At 38.0% G+C, this 24607-nt stretch overlaps 2 protein-coding genes across 6 annotated transcripts in view; both read right to left on the bottom strand.

Moving 5' to 3' along the window:
• AK7 (adenylate kinase 7) overlaps positions 1-4784 on the bottom strand; it is a 104418-nt gene extending 99634 nt beyond the window's left edge. Inside the window, exon 1 of the mRNA XM_027849266.1 lies at positions 4677-4784. Coding sequence (XP_027705067.1) covers positions 4677-4784 — 108 coding nt within the window. The remainder of the gene's footprint in view (positions 1-4676) is intronic.
• Positions 4785-16727: 11943 nt separating this feature from the next.
• The window catches only part of GSKIP (GSK3B interacting protein), a 24076-nt gene continuing 16196 nt past the window's right edge, over positions 16728-24607 (bottom strand). For 4 of the 5 annotated variants that reach the window (XM_027849282.1, XM_027849284.1, XM_027849283.1 and 1 more), the window contains 2 exons: positions 21797-22055; positions 16728-18390 (listed from right to left, as the gene is read on the bottom strand). In XM_027849282.1, coding sequence (XP_027705083.1) covers positions 18229-18390; positions 21797-22054 — 420 coding nt within the window. In that variant the 5' untranslated portion in view covers position 22055 and the 3' untranslated portion in view covers positions 16728-18228. Of the gene's footprint in view, positions 18391-21796; positions 22056-23706; positions 24322-24607 lie in introns of those variants that run through there. The other variant, XM_027849281.1, reaches the window with a different exon arrangement.

Genomic DNA, 24607 nt, shown 5'->3' with positions numbered 1-24607 from the left:
GAGGTAAGATAAGATAGCAATTCGTCTGAAAAAGATCTGAGGCTTTTAATGACCAGAGAGCCCAGCCAAAAAAGTAAATGTGAACTTGGGCTGCATTAAGAAAGTCACAGCTTCCTGCAATAAGGTGATAGTTCTACTCTGCTCTCACTCATACCACATCTGTTCAGCTGTGAGCTCCTCAGTTTGGGAAGGACATGAAAAGCTAACAGGCTTCTAGACAAATGCAACTAAAATGGTGAAGGGCTTTGAATTCAAACCATAGGAGGAACAGCTGGAAGAATAGGGGATAGTTAGTCTGGAGAAAAAAAGATGGGGGGGCATGATAACTCTGTTCAAGTACTTGAAGGGTTGGTGTGGAAAAGTGACTAAACTCAACTTTTTTTTTTATCCCAGAAGGAAACTGGGAGTAATGGGAAGAATAAAATAAAGAGGCAAATTTAGGGCTGACAATTAGGGCTATCCATAAGTAGAATAGGTTGCCTGTGGAGGTAACTGGTTCCTTCTCATTGGAGGTCTTTAAGTAGAGGCTAGATGGTCAGATGTGCAGATGTGGAAGTTCCTTTTTAGGCAGGTAGGAGTTGGACTGGATGGTTACTGAGTTCCCTTTCACTTCTAAAATTCTGTGATTCCATGATCTTCAAAGCATTTATAGATGAAACTGGCAGGACAACAGATTAAAAAATAGGACAGGCTTTATAGAATTTCCATAACAAACTATTTTCTTCACTAATGACAATGGAACCACCACATTTGGAGTCAATCCTTGGCTATATGAAGGAATGAATATAAGAGAAGCTGGGCCAGATGAAGCACACACAGAGGAAATACATTTAGGAGCTTGCACAATCGTGACAGCATTGTTTTTTTTTTTTGTTTTTTTTTTTTTTTGACTAGGCAATGGGGTTAAGTGACTTGCCCAGGGTCACGCAGCTAGTGAGTATTATGTGTCTGAGGCCGCATTTGAACTCAGGTCCTCCTGAATCCAGGGCCAGTGCTCTATCCACTTCGCCACCTAGCTGCCCCCTACCGTGAGAGCATTGAGACAAAGATTCTAAAGACATTTGAAAGAGAAGAAGATACTGAGTGATTGAGAAAAATCATGGATGGTATTTCTATTTTAAAAAGGCAAGTGAGAGGATGTTGATAGCTACTTACCATTACCCTTTCAATTCTATAAAAATCTTTGAAATTTATCTAAATGCATATCAAGAACATCCTCAATGAAAATTGTGAGGAATCTAAAGGGCAATGGAAAAGATATATGATAGACAAAAATAGGTTAAAGCATATTACCAATTTTGACTTATATGCAAAAAAAAGAAAGTGGTATAAAAGATATCTGGGAAACGTATGATCAAAAAATATGTATCAGCAGCAAGGAATAATAACAGATGGGCAACCTGTGTACTAAATTTGGCACCTATATAGTATTAACAGACCTAAGGAAATCCCTCCAGTACACTATGATATTGACAAAAGCTGCACAAGGCAAGATGACAGGGGAAATGTGGAAGGGAAAAAAAAGAACCATTTTTTTGCATTAATTTTTAAAATCTTATTTAAATATTTTATTTTTTCTAATTAAAGAAGTTTTTTTTAGCACCTACTATATCCTAGGCAGTGTGCTAAGTGCTGATTTACAAATATTATCTCATTTGATCCTTACAACAACTCTAGGAGATTGGTGCTATTATTATCTGCATTTTATAAGAAACTGAAGCAAACAGGGGTTAAGTGAACTGCCCTGGGTCACACAGCTATCAAGTATCTGAAACAAGATTTGAACTCAGGTCTTTCTGACTCCAGGCCCAGCATCCTACGAAGTGGGACACCAGCTGCTTCTGAGATGATGTGGAGAGGTAAGGATTTGTCTGGTTAAGGAGGTAGTACCCACATCATTGAGATCACGGGTTCATTTAAGTACTAAATTATGTTCTAGGAGTTGGGAATACAAAAGTAAAAAATTATCTCAAGGATTTTATAATCTCATGGGGAAGACAAGTCATACATAGATGAATATGATAAGAGGTAGAATGTGACAAGAACAAAGGAAGAGTCAGGCAAAGTGAAAATTTTGAAGAGGGATATGTCACTTTCGGCTAAAGAGCTAAGGAAGGCTTCATGGAAAAGGTTCATTTACCTGGGACTTGAAGAAAGGGAGAGATTTCAACAGACAGAAATAGGCTTATTCTAACTGGAAGACTACACAAGTAAAGACATGGAGACAAGAAAAGACTGAAGAAGATCCAAAGACACAGAGTAGTACAGTTTGGTTAAAAGAGACATTTGGAAATAAGCTCTGGGAAGAGTTTGGGGTGGGAACATAAGGGATAATGTTTAGATAAGATAAAGGGAAATTGAGGGAGGACTTAAATGTCTTGCAAGGCCAGGATATTCAACTTTATTTTGCAAATGATGGGGAATAGCTGAAGGTTTTTGTGTAGAGAAGCGACATGAAAAGAGGGGTGCATTAAGAAGATTATTGAGACAGTGGTGAGGAATTGGAGAGGGGATAGAATAGACTGGAGATAGAAGACTGGTTAGGAGGCTAATAGGCTGGGTGAGAACTAAGGATGTATTCTGTGAGAGTTGAGAAGAGGTGCCAAATGAGAAAGATATGGAATTGACAGTAAGGAAGAGCCACAAATAAATGAAATTTCAAGTGTGAATGCCCAGGAAAATGATTATTCTACTAAGAGAGACAAAGATGGTAGCAGGAAGTACAGGTTTGAGGGGAGATAAGGATAAATTATGGAATTTGAAGTCCCTTGGTGAGTGATCCAAGAAGCTGTCCAATGGTAGTGAACTATGGAGAAAGGTTTGGAGTAAAGATACAGATGTAGGAATCATCTGCATAGAGGTGATAATTGGAACCAAAGTAGTGGATGAAGTCACTTATAGGAGAGTGAAAAGAAAAGGCCTTAGTACAGAACCTTGGGAAACACACATTTTTTTAAAGTATAAAGAAGATACTAAGCTGGCAAAGGAGACAGAGAAAGAACAGGAGATATGAAAAAAAACATGTGCCAAAAATCTAAGGGAAGAGAGAATATGAAGGAGGAGGAGATTCCATGGTGCTAACTGCTACAGAGAAGTCAGAGAAGAAAAGAGAAAAAAAAAGATGAGATTTGATGATAAGGAGCTAATTAATAATCAGTCAATCAATAAACATTTATTAAGCACCTTCTGAGTTGCTAAATGCTGGAGATACAAAGAAAGGCAAAACACTGACCCTACCCTCAAGGACCTCATAATCTAATGGGGGAGACAGCAAGCAAACAAATATGTACCAACACGCTATATATAGGATAAATAAGAAACAATTAACAGAGGGAAGGCACAAGAATTAAAAGGAGGTGGAAAACACTTCCTGTAGAAGCTACAATTTTAGCTGGAACTTGAAGGAAGCCAGGAAGTGGAGATGAGGAAAGACAGCATTCCAGGCTTAAGAGACAGCCCTAGAAAATTTGTTCATAGAACAGCAAGGCAATTTTCACTTGATCAAAGTGTACATGGGGCAGGGAGGTATATGTTGCATGGAGAAGTGGGGGGAGGTGGTAAAGAGGTATGGGAGGTTGTTTTTGAAGGGGTTTGAATGCCAAACAGAAGATTTTATATTTGATCCTGGAGGTGACAGGAAGCCATTGGAGTTGAGTATAGGGATGATCCCTCAGGTAGTAATGACCTTTCCTCCCTTGGACTTATCACTGTATTTTTCTTGCACCTCTCATGCATTTACTTTTTTTGTATATGCATATTATATTATCCCTCTCTACTAAGCTGCAAGCTCCATGGCATATAGAACAGGGTCATATCTCATCTAAACTTTGTATGTCCTATAGAGCCTAGCAGGGTGCAATTAATTTCAACAAGCATTAATTTCTTTAAATGTACTATGTCGCATAGTGAACAGACAGTTGGCCCTGAAGCCAGGAACTTGTGGGTTCAACTGGCACCTATATACTATGTAGTCATATACTAAGTACTTCCATACTTGACAAATCTCATGGTTTCTTATTCTGTATGACTCCTCTTCATGTCCTTCCATAAATCCTCCATAGAAGATCAGCTCAAAACACTGAATGCCTTCACCTAGGGTCAGTTTGTGGTGACTGGGCAATGATTTCACATTTGGAGCACCAACTAGTAAGTTAATGCTTGCAGGATAATCTTTTGTGATTCTTAGCATCCTTTGTGTCCCTTTGTGCAATTTCATTCCTGCAAAAGTAGAGGAAGGAGGGAGGATTTGTCCAGGACTGAGGGCTATTAACAAAAATCTTTTTATATATTGGGCTACTATAGTCAAAGAATTCATTATCTACAGGGTCAACTTGCTGGTGATAAGACTGTCCAGTGAGACTGGCCCTGGGGCAGTAGTGTGTCACCGGTCAGCAGTGGAAATCTTTGCAACAACCTTGGTAGAACCATGACCCCTCTGGCAAAGCCCTGGAGACAAGATTCCCCCTTACCCCGAATCATAAGAGCAGAGTTTGGGCGCAGGCTCCTGATTTGCTGTCTATGACTATGACTCCCCGCCCCACCTTTTTCAACATTGTCAGTGTTGTGGTGTTTTTTCTAGAAGGTTTGGGGTCGGAGGCTGGGCTGGGGCAGTGCACGGTTCTGGGGGGGAGGGCCACGTGGGGGGGCAGGGGCCCAGGCTGCCTCCCGCCGCTCACCTTCCCGATATTCTTGCTGCTGTATGTGTCCAGCAGGTTCAGAAACACTAGTTGGCTCCTGACGATTTTCTCGGTCGGGGCGACGGTCTCCTCCTCTTCTTCCGCCATGGTTAGGTCCCCACTCGTTGCTAAGGTGGAAGCGACTCTTTCGCCAGTTGCTAGGGAACAGGATGAGGTAGGGGCGGGGAAGAGGGGGAGAAATTCGAGAAGTCGCGTGTCTTTCGGAACAGGAAATACCTGAGGCACCAATGGGGAAGCGGCGCACCCTTCCTGGGGGCGGGACTCTGAGACCTCTGGGAAGGTCTCCTGAGAGCTTCTCAGAGGTTCCTTATATCCCCCACGTGACGATTGAAGGTCCTGGGCATTTAGAGGTGGAAATTAATAATGATAATGATAATAATAAATGATCATAATGAAGAAGAATTAGAGCTGGAAATAATATTGATGAGAAATTGGAGCTGGAAATAATAAGGAATTAGAACTGAAAATAATAAAGGTGATGATAATGATGAGGAATTAGAGCAAGAAATAATAATGAGGAATTAGAGCTAGAAGGAATAATAATGATAATTGCTAACATTTATATAGAGCCTACTATGTGTTAGGCACTGTGCTAATCTCTCTTTTTTTAAAAATTAATTAATTTTTAGTTTTGAACATTCACTTCCACAATATTTTGAGTTCAAAATCTTCTCCCAGTCTCTCCCCTCTCCCCACCCCAAGACAGAGTGCATTATGAATACCCTTTCCCCAATCTGCCCTCCCTTCTATCACCCCCCCTCCCCTTCTCTTATCCTCTTCCCCTTCTATTTTCCTGTAGGGCAGTATAGATTTCTATACCCCTTTGTCTGTATATCTTAGTTCCCATTTGCATGTAAAACCAAATTTTAACATTTGTTTTTTAAAACTTTGAGTTCCAAATTCCCTCCCTTCCTCCCTCCCCACTCACCGTCATTGAAAAGGCAAGAAATTCTATATAGGTTATACATGTGTAGTCATGAAAAACTCTTCCATAATAGTCATGTTGTGAAAGACTGTATTTCCCTCCATCCTATTTTGTTTATTCTATTCTCTCCTTTGATCCTATACCTCTTCAAAAGTGTTTGCTTCTCATTACTCCCTCCCCCAACCTGCCCTCTCTTATCCCCTTCTGCCCTATTTTCCTGTAGGGTAAGATAGATAACCCAATTGAGTGTGTATGTTATTCCCTCCTTAAGCCAAATTGGATGAGAGTAAGGTTCACTTATTCCTTCTCACCTCCCCTCTCTTTCCCTCCAATGTAAAAGCTTGTCTCTTTTATGTGAGATAATTTACCCCATTCTACCTCTTCCTTTTTCCTTCTTCCAGTATAATCCTCTCACCCCTTAATTTTATTTTTTAGATATCCCTTCATATTCATGCCCCCTAATAATATAATACAATATTATATTATATATGTAATAATATATATATTCCCTCCAACTACCCTAATACTGAGAAAGGTCTCATGAGTTACAAATGTCTTTCCATGTAGGAATGTAAACAGTTCAACTTTAATAAGTCCTTTATTATTTCTCTCTCCTGTTTATCTTTTCATGCTTCTTTTGAGTCTTGTATTTGAAAGTCAAATTTTCTATTCAGCTCTGGTCTTTTCATAATGAATGCTTGAAAATTCTCTATTTCATTGAATTTCCATTTTTTTTCCCCTGAAGAATTATACTAAGTTTTGCTGGGTAGGTAGGTGATTCCTGGTTTTAATCCTAGCTCCTTTGACTTCCAGAATATCATATTCCAATCCCTCTGATCCCTGAATGTAGAAGCTGCTAAATTTTGTGTTAGCCTGATTGTGTTTCCACAATACTTGAATTGTTTCTTTCTGGCTGCTTGCAATATTTTCTCCTTGACCTGGGAACTCTGGAATTTAACTATAACATTCCTAGGAGTTTTCCTTTTGGGATCTCTTTCAGAAGGTGATTGGTGGATTCTTTCAATTTCTATTTTACCCTCTGGTTCTAGAATATCAGGGCAGTTTTCCTTGATAATTGAAGATGATGTCTGGGCTTTTTTTGATCATGGTTTTCAAGTAGTCTGATAATTTTTAAATTATGTCTCCTAGAACTATTTTCCAGGTCAGTTGTTTTTCCAATGAGATATTTCACATTATCTTTTATTTTTTCATTCTTTTGGTTTTGTTTTATAATTTCTTGATTTCTCATTGAGTCATTAGCTTCCATTTGCTCCATTCTAATTTTTAAGGAATTATTTTCTTAAGTGACCTTTTGGACCTCCTTTTCCATTTGGCTAGTTCTGCTTTTTAAGGCATTCTTCTCCTCACTGGCTTTTTGGACCTCTTTTGCCATTTGGATTAGGCTATTTAAAAAAATTTTTTTTAAAGATTCATTTATTTATTTTTAGTTTTCAACATTTACTTCCACAAAATTTTGAGTTCCAATTTTTCTCCCCATCTCATCCCTCCCTCAACCCCAAGACAGCATGAATTCTGAATACCCTTTCCCCTAATTTGCCCTCCCTTCTATCTCGGTCCCCCCCTTCTCTTATCCCCTTCCTCTTCTGTTTTCCTGTAGGGGAGGATAGATTTCTATATACCCCATTGCCTGTATATCTTATTTCCCAGTTGCCTGTGAAAACAATTTTTTAACATTTGTTTTTAAAACTTTGGGTTCCAAATTTTCTCCCTTGCTCCCTCCCCACCCATCCTCATTGAGAAGGCAAGCAACTCAATACAGGTTATACTTGTGTAGTCATGCAATACACTTCCATGGTAGTCATGCTGTGGAAAACTAACTATATTTCCCTTCATCCTATCCTGCCCCCCATTTATTCTGTTCTCTCTTTTGACCCTGTCCCTCCTCAGAAGTGTTTGCTTCTGATTACCCCCTCCCCCAATCTGCCTTCCCCTCTATCATCTCCCCGCTCTCTTATCCCCTTCCCCCCTGTTTTCTTGTAGGGTAAGATAGCTTTCCATACCCAATTGAGTGTGAATGTTATTCCCTCCTTAAGCCAAATCTGATGAGAATAAGATTCACTCATTCCCTCTCACCTTCCCCTGCTTCCCCTCCACTGTAAAAGCCTTTTCTTGTATGTTTTATGTGAGATAATTTACCCCATTCTACTTCTCCCTTTCTCCTTCTTCCAGTATGATCCTCTCTCACCCCTTAATTTTATCCTCCAAATATCACGCATTCATCTTCAACTCACCCTGTGCCCTCTATCAATCTATCTATACATATAATTTTTTCCTCTCCAGCTGCCCTAATATTGACAAAGGTCTCATGAGTTACAAATACCATCTTTCCATGTAGGAATGTAAACAGTTCAACCTTAATAAGTCCCTTATGATTTCTCTTTCCTGTTTATCTTTGCATGCTTCTCTTGAGTCTTGCATTTGTATATTTGAAAGTCAAATTTTCTATTCAGCTCTGGTGTTTTCATAATGAATGTTTGAAAGTCCTCTATTTCATTGAATTTCCATTTTTTCCCCCTGAAGGATTATATTCAGTTTAGCTGGGTAGATGATTCTTGGTTGTAATCCTATCTCCTTTGCCCTCTGGAATATCATATTCCAAGCCCTGAAGTTCCTTAATGAAGAAGTTGCTAAATCTTATGTTATCCTGATTGTGTTTCAACAATATTTTGTTTCTTTCTGACTGCTTGCAATATTTTCTCCTTGACCTGGAAACTCTGGAATTTGGTTATAATATTCCTAGGAGTTTTCCTTTGGGGATCTCTTTTAGGAGGTGATTGGTGGTTCCTTCCATTTCTATTTTGCCCTCTGGTTCTAAAATATCAGGGCAGTTTTCCTTGATAATTTCTTGAAAGATGATGTCTAGGCTCTTTTTTTTTTTAAAATTTATTTATTTATATATTTTTTGGCTAGGCAATGGGGTTAAGTGCCTTGCCCAAGGTCACACAGTAGTAAGTGTTAAGTGTCTGAGGCTGGATTTGAACTCAGGTCCTCCTGACTCCAAGGCCAGAGCTTTATTCACTGTGCCACTTAGCTGCCCCATTAGGCTCTTTTTTTGATCATTGCTTTCAGATAGTCCAATAATTTTTAAATTATCTCTCCTTAGACTATTTTTTAAGGCGTTATTTTCTTCAGTGTTTTTTTGGGTCTCCTTTAGCAAGCTATTGACTTGTTTTTCATGATTTTCTTGCATCAATCTTATTTCTCTTCCCAATTTTTCTTCTACTTCTCTTACTTGATTTTCAAAATCCTTTTCTGAGCTCTTCCATGTCCTGATACCAGTTCATCTTTTTCTTGGAGGCTTTGGATGTAGGAGCTTTGGCTTTGTTGTCTTCTGGTTGTATGTTTTGATCTTCTTTATCACCAAAGTAAGATTCTGTAGTCTGAGTTTTTTGCCTCTGTTTGCACATGTTCCCAGCCAATTACTTAACTTTTTAACTCTTCGTTAAGGTAGGGCTCAGTTTCCAATGTGGAGGGTGTATTGTCCCAAACTTCAGGGGTTTTGTGTAACTGTTTTCTTGGAATATAACTATGGGATATAAGGATAAGAACTATGTAGGTCTTGTATTTCTTTGTTATATTCCAGAGATACTTTTCAGGACCTGTAAATTTTCAGTTCTTCCAAGGTGGTATGATCAAAGGAGAGGTGTTTACTCCTTTCCTGGCCTGTGCTCTGGTCTATGAGTGACCACAAGCACTCTTTTTTGCCTTCGAACTGTGAGGAGGATTCCCTTTCCACTGCCACAAGCTCCACCACTCCTTCGCTCCTTCTCGCCCCAGGACTGCAACCCAGATCCAAGCACAGGCAAAGCAAGAGAACCCTGCCTCAGCACCAGCAAAGAGATCTTTGCAATCCTTCTCTGATTAGCTGCTCAATCCCTCCACTGTCTGTGGGCCGAGAGCTCTGGAAGCAACAGTTGCTGCTGTAGCCGCTGGCTGGGGCTGCATTAGGGCTAGGGCTAGACCACTCCTCTCTCACCCAGGTCTGACAGACCTTTTCCAGTGACCTTCTAAGTTGTCTTTGGTATGTGTGGGTTGAGAAGTCTGGAAACCACCACAGCTTCCCAGGATTCAGTCACAAGGCCTGTTCCAGGTTTCCTTTGCCTGGTCTTTGACTGCACGGCCCGGCTAAACTACACTGCCCAGTGCAACAGACCTTTCCTATCAACCATCCAGGTTGTCTTGGGGTGGAAATTTGTTTTACTATGTCTTTTTGTGAGTTCTGCTGCTTTAGAATTTGTTTAGTCATTTTTTTTTACTGGTATTTAGAGGGGTTTGGGGGAGAGCTCAAGCAAGTCACTGCTTTTACTCTGCCATCTTGTCTCTGCCTCTGTGCTTTTTACAGTTATTATCACATTTGAGCCTCACAACAACCCTGGTAATAGGAGCTATTGTTATCATCCCCATTTTACAGATGAGGAAACTGAGGCAAATAGGAGTTAAGTGACTTGCTGAGGGTCATACAGGTAGCATGAGTGAGTAGCAGTAGTCTGAGGCTAGATTAGAACTCAGGTTTTCCTTACTCCAGGTTCAGAATCTCATTAAATAATTTATTTTATATTTATAGTATAAGCCACCTAGTATAGACTTTATTGAACAGATAAGGAAACTGAAGCTAAAATAGGTGAATTGGCCTATCCAAGGCTACAGTAGTAGCCGAGCTGGGATTTGAACCCTGATCCTATAAGTCTAGATCCAACACTTACAGCTCTACCTTTTTGTTCTTCTCTATGCATGTCATTTGAATATGCAATTATTCTTTCCCTTTCCCTTCTCTGGCTTTGCAACTCAATTCCCTCAATTGAAGTAAAATTCCCAGAGGGACACCTTTCTTTGGCATTTCTATTCAGGATCCCAGTCTTGCTGTATTTTTTTTCTTAGAACTAATACTTAACCTGCAACAATCCTGGGAGCAGATTATACTAGATTATTATTCCTAATTGAACCCAATCCAACAAACATTTATTAAATGCCTAGTATGTATAAGGAGCTGAGGATATAAATAGAAAATGAAAAACAGACCCTGCCCTCAGGGAGCTTAGATTCTTTTGGTATTTGGGAAAACACAACACGCAAACACGTAAGTACACACACTCACTCACACACACACACAGAGGGAAGATACTAGGAGAAAGCAGTGATATAAAAAAACAAAATACATCAATGAAACTCATTTTCAAAAAGATCTATTTATCTTAGTTATGCAGTATGGAAAATAGAGTAATATAAAATGAAGATGTAAAGATAAGTTGGTAGTTGGTTATAAGGGGCTTTAAAAATGGAAAAGAAGTCCTCACCCAGGTGAGCTACCTCCTGAAGGCACAGACTGAAAGGAGCCAGAACCATGCTGAGGAACTAGCGGCACCTTCCCTGAGGGATAAGTTCTTCTTCAGGCTGCTTGGGGCTAGACCCCCACAGCCAAGGCAGGAGGAGACCCAGTGCAGGCTAACCAGGCAGGGAAGTGAAGACACAGAGAGGCCAGGAGATGAGACTTCTTCATGGCCCAGGAGTGTGCGACCAGGAGCCTTGGGAGGGGAGGTGGGATCCCTACACAGAAAACTTCCCTATGGATTGATTAGAGGGGCCAAACAGGTGAGAACCACAGGACACACTTGGAAGTCATTAAATACTTTGTCCACTAAAAAAAAAAAAGGAATAGAAGACTTCTAAACAATATGGCTGCTTGAACAGAGGCAGGAATACCAGCTTCCACATCCCTACTCTAGCAAAAACCTAGCCCTTGACAGAATATGACCAAGAAATCCAATGAAAAACTACAGTAAATGACATCTACTCCAGAACTATAAAAACACACACACACACACACACATAAAGGGGGACTGCCAGGTAAGTTGGTGCTAGCAGAGGAAAACAAGAAGGGAGTTTCCTAGCAAGACCAGACTACAGATGGACTAGACATGACCAGTCATGACCAAATGACATTTGTAGTCTTCAAGGCCCCAGAGGCAGCAAGAGTGTAAGGCTCTCAAAAGAAGGCTGGAGAGTAATTGTAACCCACGGCATTAATACTTGAAAACAACTGGGAACAGCAATACTCAAGAGTGAAACACTCCAGGCCAGGAGCTCCAAAATGTCTAGAACTCTGTCCTAAGATACCTTAGGAGGCCCTGAGAATGCAAAACTCTGTATGTCAAAGATCTATGGGGATTAACAGCTGTCATTACTAAGCATAGGTATATCTCAGGGAGTGGAAATCAGCATTAACAATTCAGGAGACACAGATCAAGACCAAGCAGGGCTGACTGTCACACCCAAAATTAAATCAGGGGAAAGAGTCTGGCCCTAGCACAAAGGCCCAATTCAGGAACCAAGACTGAAGATTTGAAAAAATAGAAGGCAATAACCACACTAAAGAATTTTTATAGATGCCCAAACACTCAGAAATCTAACTTAGAAGAAGAGAGTAACTCCGTAACAATTGCAAGCAGGTGCTTAAAGAAATACAAATGAATTTTCCACAAGGACTACACGATTACCTGGAAAAAATGAAACAAGAGATAAAAAATGAAGTAAAAGTTCTGGAGAAAAGGATTGGAAGGAAAAAAAAGTTCACAACAGAAATTGTTAAACCTCACCCAAGTAATGCTCTTTGAAAATTAGAATTGATGAAACATAATATCAGTAACTCCATGAAATACAAAAAATCAAGATTGAAAAATTATAAGAAAATGTAAGGTATGTGATATATACTCGTGTGTGTGTGTGTGTGTGTAGGTAAATAAACAACTGACAAAACTCAAGGAGAGATAATTTAAGAAACAAACTCTTTGAAAGGCACAATCAAAAGAAGGCTTGACACTGTATTTCAAGAAAGCATAAATGAAAACTGCCTAGATCAACAGAGGGGCAAAGTGAAAAAAAAATATACAAAATGCCTTCTGAAAGAAACCCCAGATTGAACACACCCAAGAATATCAAAGCTAAAAATCAAGAGTTTCCTGGTCAAAGGTCATATATATATGGTTAAATACCATATATATAAAAGAATTCAAGTACCAAAGAACCACAGTCAGAACTACACAAGAAGATTCTTCTATAAACTCAAAAATATTTGGGAATGCTTATATTCCAAAAGACCGACAACCAAGGCTACTTGGAAAAATGATCCTTTAATGGAAATAAGTGGCATTGATTGGGGAATATTTGAACAAATTACGGAATAGGAATGTATTATATCACAATATAATACAAATAATGACATAAGAAAATGAGAAAGAGATGATTTTAGAGGATCCTGGGTAGATTTGTATGAATTGACACAGAGTGGGCAAACAGAACAGCAGAGTAATTTATACAATAACAACACTGTAAAGAAAAACAACTTTGAAGGACTTACAAATTCTGATTAAATCAGTAATCAACTATGTCTGCAAAGGAGGACATAAATCATGTTGCCCACTTCCTGAGAGAAAGGTGATGGACTCAAGGCACAAAAAGAGACATATTTTTGGAGGTGGATTTGTTTTACTTGACTATGGTCATTTGTTACAAGGTTTGTTTTTTTCCCCTGCTTTTAATTTGAGGCTAGATTTTGAGTGGAAACACAAGCTAGCAATGGTAATGTAAAGAAATAAAAAGAGGGCCATTGAAATATTTTTACAAGGCACAGAAGAATACAGAAGGAAGTTCAAAAAGAAGCACAATCAAGCAGAACAACTTTGAATGTCAGATTTTAATGTTTTGAATATATATTGGAATTTTTGTATACTTTTTAAAAAGCAAGCTCTACAGAATAGAGATTCATAGTTTCATGTACAATCCTTTTTTAAATTCTACTTTATATATGGAAGCAAAGTGGATGCCCATCATTTGGGAAATGGCTGAACAAATTATGACAAATGGAGTATTGCAGTGTCATAAGAAGTAACAAAATGGATAGATTCAGAGAAACCTGGAAAGACTTGTACAGACTGATGCAGTGAGCAAAACTAGAAGAAACATTTATATGATAGCTACAAAAATGTAAAGTAAAACAGCTTTGAAAGATTTAAAAGGAAAAGATTCTGGGAAGATGGTGGAATAAGGCAGGAAATTACCTGACTTTCTTAAATCCCCCTACAAACAATATAAAATAACATCTCAATGTGAACTTTGACTGGCAGAAATAATTAAAAGTTGGGGTGAAGCAGCTGTCCACCTAAGACAACTTGAGAAAGACCCAACCTCTTGATGTGGTTGTTTGGTCTGATTGAAGTGCAAATACCTCTGGGCAGATACTGGTCAATCAATAAACAGCAAGCCCTGGAGACAGTAGAGTCAACAAGCAATGAGAACCACTGTGTCAGGTGGCGGTCTGTTTCAGGAACTTTTGCCTCATGGACAGTGTGGCAAGACTTCGGGGCCCTCCACCATTGCTGGATGCCAGGCCTAAATGAACTAACCAGGCTTAGTCCCAAGCTGTGGCTGGGGGTAAGGAGGAGCAAGCCCACAAGGGTGAGTGTGTTTGTAAAGGGTGGGGACCCTACTGGCTGTGGCCACTCACTGAGTCCCTGGTTTTGGTTCCCAGGCAGAGGGGTAGGAGGAAGGAGCAGTTTCAATTGAGTGGTTTAGTGAAGTTGGAAGCCAGATTGAAAAGTGATGTAAAACGAGAGGAATTGGAGGCAAGTAGAGGTTCCTTTTTCCTGGGAGTATGGCTGTGGGAAAAAAAAAAAAAAGACAAAGAAAAACTCGAGGTGGCAGTAAGGGCAAGCATAGTTTTTGTTTTTTAAAGATGTGGGCCTGTTGGTAGACTGCAAGGAAAGAGGAAGTCCATAGGAAGAGACTGAAAATTTGTGAATGGATTAATAAAGGAACAAACTCCCAAAAGATTTATAGATGCAGAATCTGAGATTCAGAGAGCTTCAGTGACCTGGCCAAGAAGGGTCACATGGCTTGTTAATGTTAGAGCTGGCATTAAAAGTCAGATCTGCTGTTTTAAAAGCAATGCTCCTTCCATTCCATCATGGTTCCTCTTCATTATGCCAAAGTCTCTGACACAAAGGGCCTAGGGCGTGTTCTGCTTACCTGGGTTTCATCAACCCCACCAGGCTAACTGGAAACTAGTGTTTACCACCTCTCTCTGGGACAAGTTTACAAGGCTTAATGAATGGCATAGAAAGCAAATATTCTTATCAGAGTCCCTAGAAAATAACAATGCCCACCAATGAGCAGCCTCTACAACTAGCAGTTATGTCTTGAAGCAAGCTTTTGTTTCCTACTATACAATCCTGTGTTTTTATGGTCTCCTAATTGGACTGAGTTTATTAATTCTTTAAGCTTGCAATTCTCCATAGCTCTAAGAAGACGTCACCCAACACTCTTGATTGCTTACTCAGTTCCTGTCATATCCAATTGCTGTCGGCATAGCAACGTCTCAGTCCGCTTATTCCTTCACAGGTGACTCTTTGCTGGCTGGTAGGGAATTCTACTAGGATTCCTTTGTTTTGACTGCAGACTTCCTCCCCTGTCTTCATTCTACTCCTGGCCTGTCTCAGGTACAGGACTCAAAAGAATTGGAAGTTTTGCCAACTTCCGGCCTCATGGAAGGGACGCCTTTCCTTCCGTAAACGAAGAGGCTGAACCATAGGCCTCTGACGTCCTGTCCACCTCTAGAGCGCTGATCCTCTCCACTTCCCTCAAAGTGAAGTTTTAGCTCCACTGTCTCTCCCTACAAAATATGTAGCTTTTTCTTCCTTCTTGATGCTTTCATGGATGTTTCGCTTCCCCAGGGAAAATCACAAACAATGCCACATTTCTGGAATAGGAGGCATTCTACTTCACTTTTCAGACAATTCTAATTTTGGGGAATTTTTCCTTTAGCAGTTCCTTTATGAAGCTTCTTTGTGTCTAGAGCCAAGCAGAAAACAAAATGAATCTCATCTATTCTAAGATAATCAGGCACTAAAGACAATTGCTGTACTATCACTGCACCCATCCTTTCCCTGCAAGTATTCTTTTTCAGGCTACCAAGTTCATGTACTTGTATGGCAGGGTTTCCAATCATCTCATCATCCCAACTGCTCTGCCCTGTATGAACTTTGGTGCTTAGATGACCTTCCTACAACTTTTAGGGTTCACTCTTGGGGTTTTTGTCTACATACAGCTCTCTTAGCTCTATCAGTTTAGATGTCACTTCAACTCCCTATAATTTCATCCCAGCACACATACACATATAATGAAGACAGGGGAATGGGGAATATAGCTGGACTAGCATGTGAAAGGTGTGATGACAAGTGCCCTTGGGATGCTACATTGAAATAACCAGTATCTTAGTTTTTGGAGACAATCTAACTAGAAATAATAATGAGGCTCTTGTAAAAAGATTAAAAGCCATGAAGAAAAACTCCAAAACTTCTGCATTTACACACATATTTATATTTACCAATGGTTTTCCAAGCTACCCAGAAAAAGAAATAAAAATCAGAGGCATATGTAGAGCACACACTATATTAATTATGAGGCTAAGCTCTTTAAAAAAGATTAAACACTATGTGATGCTGGAAAATTCTAGTTGCCAGTTAAAACCAGTCATAGTACCTGTTCAATCTTAAAACTACTAAGAGTTTGTCCTAGAAGTTTATTTTTATTAAATATAGCTCTTTTAAAAACCTAAGAAAACACAATCTCCTTTAGAAACCTTCTAATCAAATTCTTCAAATAGCTAAGGCAAAGCTGAAATCTGTAATGACTAAAATTCTCATGTATGCCAACAAAGGATACTAACATTTCATGGTGCTCTAAGGTTTATAAAGTGCTTTCCTCACAACTGCTGTGAGACAGGAAATGCAACCCACATTTTACAGAGCCAATTCAATATAACTAAATTAAATTAAAATCAAATTAAAATCAACACTGAAGCACCTACAAATCGAATAAATCAATCTCTTTCCCAAAGACAAGCAACTAAATTAATCCTTCTAACATATAATTAAGGAAATGTAGAATTGTTAAATGAGAACTAATGAACCAAATCATAACATCAGCACTTTCAATTTTCTCCAAGCAAAAAAACAGAGAACACAAAACACAAAAAAACCCATTTTTCTTCATATTTAACTAAAAATGAGGAAAAATTTATTAACCTTTTTTTATAGTTAGCCTGAGAATAAGCATGAGAAAATTTAATTCAAATCCAAGTTGTTTTTACTGTTTAGCATTGAAAACAAAGCTACAAATATGCGTCTTCTGAAATTTAACGAAAGCATTCCAATGAGATTTGACTACAAAATCCAAATTAATGTTTAGTTTGCTCTGGCCTACACAAATTAATATTTAGTCAGAACAAAAATGAATATCTTTTATTATTAAACAAAGAATAACATTTTGTAAATTCAGTAGACTTAGGAAGCATATCCAGGTATTGAATTTTACTTCTACTATGGTGTTAGCTGATTATTGAAAAACCAATCCCCTTTGTTCCCATCCAACATATACCTGAAAACACATAGCAGCATTATTCAGTTAAATAAACTTACAAATATTAGTACTTGTAATAAAATACAAAATACAGAGTATCCTTTTTCCAAATATTAGTCTTTGAATGCTTCATATGTCCTTTGGTTTCAAACCCATACAATGCATTATTACATTGTAGATTTAGCATTGAGACAAAACACTGTACATTTGAAGGGAAAAAGGGAAGCATCACAGGATACCAAAGGACTACATTTTATAAAGTAAACATTGAAGCAAAAATACTTTTGAATATATAAACACTGTACATTATGTAAACAAACATTCAGAAAAATAAGAATCAACATGGACCAAAATATTGTTTCCCAGGAAAACAGATTATAACATCTTTTTAACAATGCAACTTTATTATGTTCTTTGTTAAGAAAAAAAGATGGAGCCTATTTTTATATTCTGTGCTTCGGTATCTTGGAGATTAGATAGTAATTTTTACATTCATAGGCTAAAGGTTTATCCTTTATTTAGCTGGCTGATGGTTGCAAATAGGATACATAAAACTAATCTAATCCCTGTGTCATTTAGCACAATAATACTAGATAAATTATATACAATTAGTTCATTTTTATCAATCCGCACTAGTATAAATAGTTTAAGCAATTTAAAAGTTTGTGCAGGGGAAACTAGTTGATAATTTGTTCCCTGTAAGGCCAGTAGCAAAATAATCACTACAAATTCAGTCCAAGCTAATATTGAACCCCTGATTTAGCAAGCTGGATTAAAATTGTAGAGAATTAATTAGAATGCCAATTTTATTAGGCAAGCCTAGAATTCCATATGCAGTACTAGATGCAGTAAAGCCCTGCTTTTTTATAGTAAAATACTGTTTTTTTTCCCCAAACTGCATAAGTAGTATTCCAAAGAAATCTAAACATATTCATGATCTATATCACAAACCAGGGGCTGCCACATTCCCTAGGTGGAAGAAAAGTAACAAGAACAGTTTATTATTAATACTGCTTGGAGTGAGAAGCCTATATAGCTGAAGCAAGCAGTTACACTGAAAAACAAAACAAAAAATGATTTTATATTATATTCATTAGCAAGAATCCAGGTTCTAAATTTAAAAAGTTTCCAGCAGCAAGCCTAACAGAAAATAAGTTTATAATGTATAATAAATTATGACTGTCCATCCTGTTTCAAAGCTTCCAGTCTTCGTAGGAGTGCATTTCCAAATGCTTCTCGGTATGCTGGACTAAGGGTATCCAACAAGGAGTATATTGTCTCATGGTAGGGAGTTTGTATATTATCATCCACCTGGTCAAAAGCATAACCCACCACCTAGGAGAGAAATGCCAATAATTAATCAAATTACTAGATACAATTATGATTTCTTTGCTTGTTTTCTAACAAATTAATTTCTGAGTCAACAGTGAAATGCCTAAGAGAATATTTATGTTTCTTATGAAGGACTTTAGTTTCTTTTGGTTTCTTTTTACTAATTTTTGGAAAAATTACTTATTATACATTAATATCTTTATCAGTAAAACCTGTAAGAACCATCTTGATTGGAAAGGAAAATATTCACAAGTAAATAATACAGTACTGAAGAGGCACTTATAAAGAATGCTCTTGAAAAATTGGGATGATAAAATTTTGAGCTAGAAGAGGCCTAAGAATCTTTTCTGAGAGAATGTCCAATTCTCTAAAAGCTTTTATGAGTAGCTAGGTGGCGCAATGGATAGAGCATGGGCCCTGGAGTCAGGAATACTCATCTTTAGCCTCAGACAATTACTGGCTGTGTGACCCTGGGCAAGTCACTTAACTCTGTTTGTCTCAGTTTCCTCATCTGTCAAATGAGCTGGAGAAGGAATTGGCAAGCTATTCCAGTATCTTTGCCAAGAAAACCCCAAATGGGGGTCATGAAGAGTTGGACACAACTGAAATGACTGAAAAGCTTTATTCAGTATTTAAGAAAAATATAATCTAGACCAGAGGTGTGAAACCTGTAGGAGTTCAAGCACTGGCAAAACTTCCAAACCATATTAAAATGTAATTGAGAAATGTTTAACAAAAATAAAAATAAAAACAGAACATAGACTATGGTACTTTGTGTTATTTTAAGTCAATATGCTGGCCAAAGAGATCCCTTTCTGTTTGAGTTTGACACCATTGATGTAGAGCATAAGACAGTCTAAATAAAATTTCCTTCTTAGCACCAGCTCAACCTTCAAGAAAAATGAGGTTTAACTTTTCAGCTCTTCCTAAAAAGAAAAAAAATTGAGAAAAAGTTAAAAAGGTATAACGAATGGCTGAGAATGGCTGAACTGAACAAAAGTTGGGCTTCATTTCAATAGCTAACACCAGGCCTTTATTACAGTCATCAAAAAATATTTATTGAATACCTAACTGGGATAAAATATAGTGCTAATAATTAATACCTTTTTTCTTTTTCTAGTTTATTTGATGTTGGTTTCTATATCATGACAAAGGAGATGAGGAATTAGAGGGCTGCAATTCTGTCTTAAGAAACTGCAACATTAAAGACCATTTATATGTTTTTTAGTTCAATGCACTTGTTTAGTAAAAAGTAAATGTCCAACTCTGTGGGATTATAGGGCACACTGTCAGCTAGTTTTAGGTATTTGATATGTCTTTACCCCATCCACATGGAAGACAGAAACTCTTCTACCTCTCTTGTATCCCTTATAGCTATCTGGCATAATACTGGGAAAGTATTAGCAAAAACTTAAAAAATTTTTTTTGAAAATTCAAATTAATCTTATATTCTTATGACATTAGACTTCACATTACCCTTCAAAGGATGTAAGGTTCAAGCTCATTCTCTGCTATCTCACAATATTCCCCTTGATTTACACTACAGTCAAACTGGATAATTTGTTTCAGGAACACAAGCCATCACTTCTTTCCTTTCTTGTCTTGTGCTTCCTACAATAATGCTAGGGGAAGAAAGAAGACTGTACTAAGAATCACTTAATTATACACACTTTCACTCCTCAACTGGTTGATAAACTTCCTCTGGGCAGGGCTGTTATCTGTCTTCATATTTTCCCCTAGTGCTTAGGAACAGTTCTTAAAATTTCTTTGAATAAATACTAAATGATAATGATTAGTAGCTTCCTATAATAAAACAATCAGTTACAGACATTTAACCAGGGCTTGTCGCATCTCTCTATTAATTAAGGCAATATTAAATTAGTGTAGACTTAACACCTAATGCTCAACCACATAAAAGTTCTTGTTATCTAGACATTTTTAATTATGGAATACTTATCTTTTTTTCTTGTCTATTTCAAGTTACATTTGTAAATGTTGGCATTTAGAAATGAATTCACTGAATGGAAATGAAATGTCTAATTAATTTACATTTGTAAATTATGTCATTTACTTGATATAGTTTTAGGGCTTTGTGTTATATATCGCACTTGCTGGATATTGCAAATACTATGTAGCATCTCTAAAGTCATATAGCACATTTACATTACACCTTAGTGAATTAAGAAATCCTTTCCCTCTGAATCTGCTCCAAATGATTTCTATATCTCAATGGGCAAACTAGATATATCTCTTCAATTTGTATGGCTATATCATGAAAAAAAGACTTATGTGTACATAGAGCACCAAGATAAATGACATACATTGCAACTTAATGATAGTCTCTGCTTTTGGCTACAACATATTATACCTTTACAGGAATTATTTAAACAAGAGATGAGGCCAAAGGAAAATTCAAGAAATTACTAAGACTAATTACTACTCTGATTCAATTCAGAGGTTCTGATAGCTAGTCCATTGCTCATTAAATCAAAGTTTTAACTGTAACTCCAATCATAATGAGAAATTTTGTAATAATGACAATACAATTGTGATAATAATTATAATGATAGTTTCAGTAGATTATAAGCCCCTGGAAGGCAGGGATTATCTCCCTTTTGTATTTGTATTGCCAACATCTTGTTCAGTGCCCGGTGAATGGTAGATGCTTAACAAATGAGTGATAACTGATTTTTAAAATAGATATCCTGAATAGGTATCTATAGATACTTATAGATAAGTATCATCATATATTTTTAACTCCTGATTTTGATTATAAAATTAGGAAACTCAGATGAGTATGTATCAGCACTCATAAATAAATTACCTTACTGAATAGAAATATATTAAAGGGACTGAGATATAATTATTGATGTGATAGAGATAATTCCAAGATCTATGAACTTTCTTATTGTATGAAATCTCACCTTTCAGATTCTTCTCACCCCATTTAGTCTGTAGTAGTATCTCCTCTTGCTAAGGTCTCCCAAGACAAAGAGGGTTGGTCTAGATCAATAGGAGGTCTCTTAGAAATTTAGAGACTTGACTCTCCCTTGTGATTTATTTAAAGTTAGAGACTGAACCCAGGTATACAAGGTGTCACTGGCATTTGTTCCCAATGAAAAAGTAACTTATCTAATAAGCAGGATTATTAATGCAGTCTTGCAGACCATTAATTGTGGGTGAAAAAGGGACTTGGAAAAAAAATGATAGGCAATGACATAAAACCTAAACCAAAAGTTCCTCCAAAGTTTAAGTTTACCTGTATTTACTCAAAGATTTTTGAAAATATTAACAAATCTTTAAAATCAATTATGTCCAGTGGTCGTATAATTCTCTGTAGTCTTATCCAAATAAAGTGATAAAATCTTATCCAAATAATTTTTTTTTCCTAGAAAGAAGAATGAGTTACCCTAAGCCCTGCTTCTGAGAGCTCCAGGCAGTATTTGTTCCTTTCTCTTGTTTCCACATTGATATATGCAACATCATCTGAACAAGGAAGACTTTTGGAGACAAACATGTTGCTAACAGCAAAAAGAACATCATTCACAACAGCTTCAGCTTCTAGTCTCATGTCTTTTACGTCTGTTCTTTCAAAATCTTGAAATTCAGAATCTTCTTCAATTTCTGTGTTACTGCTAAGCTCCATGTGACTATAGTCTGTTTCCATTCTGTAAAAAAGAGAATAAAACCCGCTTATTTTCTTTGAAAAGAAATTTAACTATTGTAAATCCATAATCATTTCTTAGCATAATACAAAATATGCAAAAGCAATTTAAAATCTTTTCTAAGAGTAACTCAACAGTTTATTCTTCAAAGCAACATGTACAAGTAGTTTTGTATCTGCAATACTTTTTCCACTCAGTCACCAAGCACTGATTAAGTGCTTACTATGTGCAGGCAAAGTGCTAAGTGCCCAGGATACAAACAAACAAAAGAAAGGCAGTTCCTGCCCTCAAGGAGCTTACGTTCTAACCAGAAAGACAACTCATGAAGGAGGAGCTGAAAAGGGATAGGGGTGGTGGTGGTGGTGGTTACTTGAATAAAAGTCTGGTGGTGAAGATCAAAGAATGAGGGATGGTTGGTCTGAGCCTCTTCCCAGAATCAAGATTCTGGGACGAACTCTCTAATGAGAAGGGGCCTACAGGAATGGAGTAAGGAAGGCAGTGGAAGCCACACTATATTGTCTCTCCACCACCACTTAGAATACACGTTGCTGTCTAGTCGCTTCAGTTCTGTTTGACTCTGTGACCCCACTTGGGGTTTTCTTGGCAAAGACATTGGAATGGTTTGTCATGTCCTTCTCCAGTTCATCTTATAGATGAGGAACTGAGGCAAACAAGGTGAAATGACTTGCCCAGGGTCACACAGCTAGTGTCTGACTTGAAATCAGAAAGATGAGTTTTCCTGAATCCAGGCACTGTACTCTATCCACTGCACCACCTAGCTGCCTTCAGTGCATATGGTGGGAGTTTAATTAATAAATGTCTGTTGAATGAATGAGAGTGTGACCAGAGGTTATGATGTGGCTCACACAAAAGCAATTTGTATGTGATCATGTGGGTATCTTGAAGGGGGGGGGGTGTTGAGGTTGGATGGAAAAGCTGACAATGGGGAAAATGAGCAATCAGGTAGATAGAGGGTGCTAAGGAAGTTTAGCTAATGCAACACTGCCCACTGTTGAATTGTTATGAGCTAACTACAACCCTGATTATTCCAAAAGCCAAACTACAGAGTGGGGCAAAAGAAATTACTTTGGTCCTTTTCAGGAAGCAGCTAACTTGTGCAGGTACACAAGGCAGCTTCCTTCTGAAATACCTAAAATGAAAATGTCACATTATTCCCCAGGTCATAAAAAGTGTAGCAAAAAATGTAATGATTGTTGCTGAAAGTGGCAGCAAGGTCTTAAGAATCTCTTATAAGCACTAAAGATTTAAATGATTTAGCCTGTAAAGAATGAACCATGTAATGATCTCATTAGGTACAAGAGAATAAAATCTTAAAGCCAAATTAATAAGAAAAGATCAGAATACAAATCTGTATCCGCTAATTCTGCTAAAATACCCAATCTGTTTCAGAAAATGGAGCAGTAAGAGAATTAATATTTCAGTGGATCTGTGATTTCACTGATATGGATGTCCCATACCTCCTCATTCTGTATAACTTATGGACAGGGGGCCTATGGTAATGCTTCCTCTTTAAATGTCATTTTCAGTGATAAATTTTTATCAGTTTCTGGTGTTAAACCATTTGACAGTGCCAAAGACTTTGGTGATAAGAACTTTCTTTTCTGAATCTTCAACAGATCTGGCTATATAGTACCTGCAGGAACAGTTGCCAGACACTGCATCTCCACAGGGTTTGCTTCCCTGAACTGCTGAGGACACCAGGCTGGAAGCACTGTCGTTCCTGGGCTGTCTCCACAGGAGGTGGTGGTGGTGATGGCTTGACTTGCCTAGCATGTGCTGCTTGCCATCTCTCCCTCAGGGTGCCAAGTACCTTTCTATTTCAGCGAGGCTGGCTTGTCCACATCCTGAGTGGCAATGGGTCTGGCAGCTGTTGGGTATGGCTGGTCCCTTCTCTATGAGAGTTTCCTGCCTGGATAATGGCTCTAAGTGATAGGGTAGAAGCAGGACCAGTGGTCACCCTGGTACCCGTTGGTGGCAGTTAGTCAGCAGTCATTGCTGGGTAGGTCGGATTCCTCTACACAGTGATTTCTTCCCTTCAGAGCTGTGGGGGCAGGCCTGGAAACAAGTCTGGTCTGGTGGTTTAGTGGACATTGCTATTCCCAAGGCTCTTGAGCTCAAGGTCCTTCCTGGGCTGTCTCCATCAGGGTTTGAGGGGAGATGGTAGTCAAAGTGGTAGTAGCGACTTGACCTACCTGGCACATATTGCCTTCTATCTCTCAGTGTTCTTTAGTACTATACCTAGGCTAGCTTGCCTAACCTGTGTGTGAAATAATTTATGTAATGAATTTTAATATTACATTACTCAACTTTAAAGATTTAATACTACGTACTCGAATGGTGGGGCACACAAAGATGAGAAGACGTGGCCCTTACCTTCATGGAGTTTACAATCTAGTAGGAGGGCTTAACATACACAAATAAGTATAATCAATAATAGTTGGTATTTATACAGTGTTTTAATGTTTGCAAAAAAATTTTGCTCACAACTGAAGTGGACTGAGTTGTCACAAAAAAAAAAAAAAAAAACAACCCCC

The sequence above is a fragment of the Vombatus ursinus genome, unplaced genomic scaffold (assembly GCF_900497805.2).
Source record: "Vombatus ursinus unplaced genomic scaffold, bare-nosed wombat genome assembly UNPS02007284.1, whole genome shotgun sequence".
In the NCBI taxonomy this organism is placed as follows: Eukaryota; Metazoa; Chordata; class Mammalia; order Diprotodontia; family Vombatidae; genus Vombatus; species Vombatus ursinus.
This window is presented reverse-complemented; position numbering and strand designations above follow the sequence as displayed.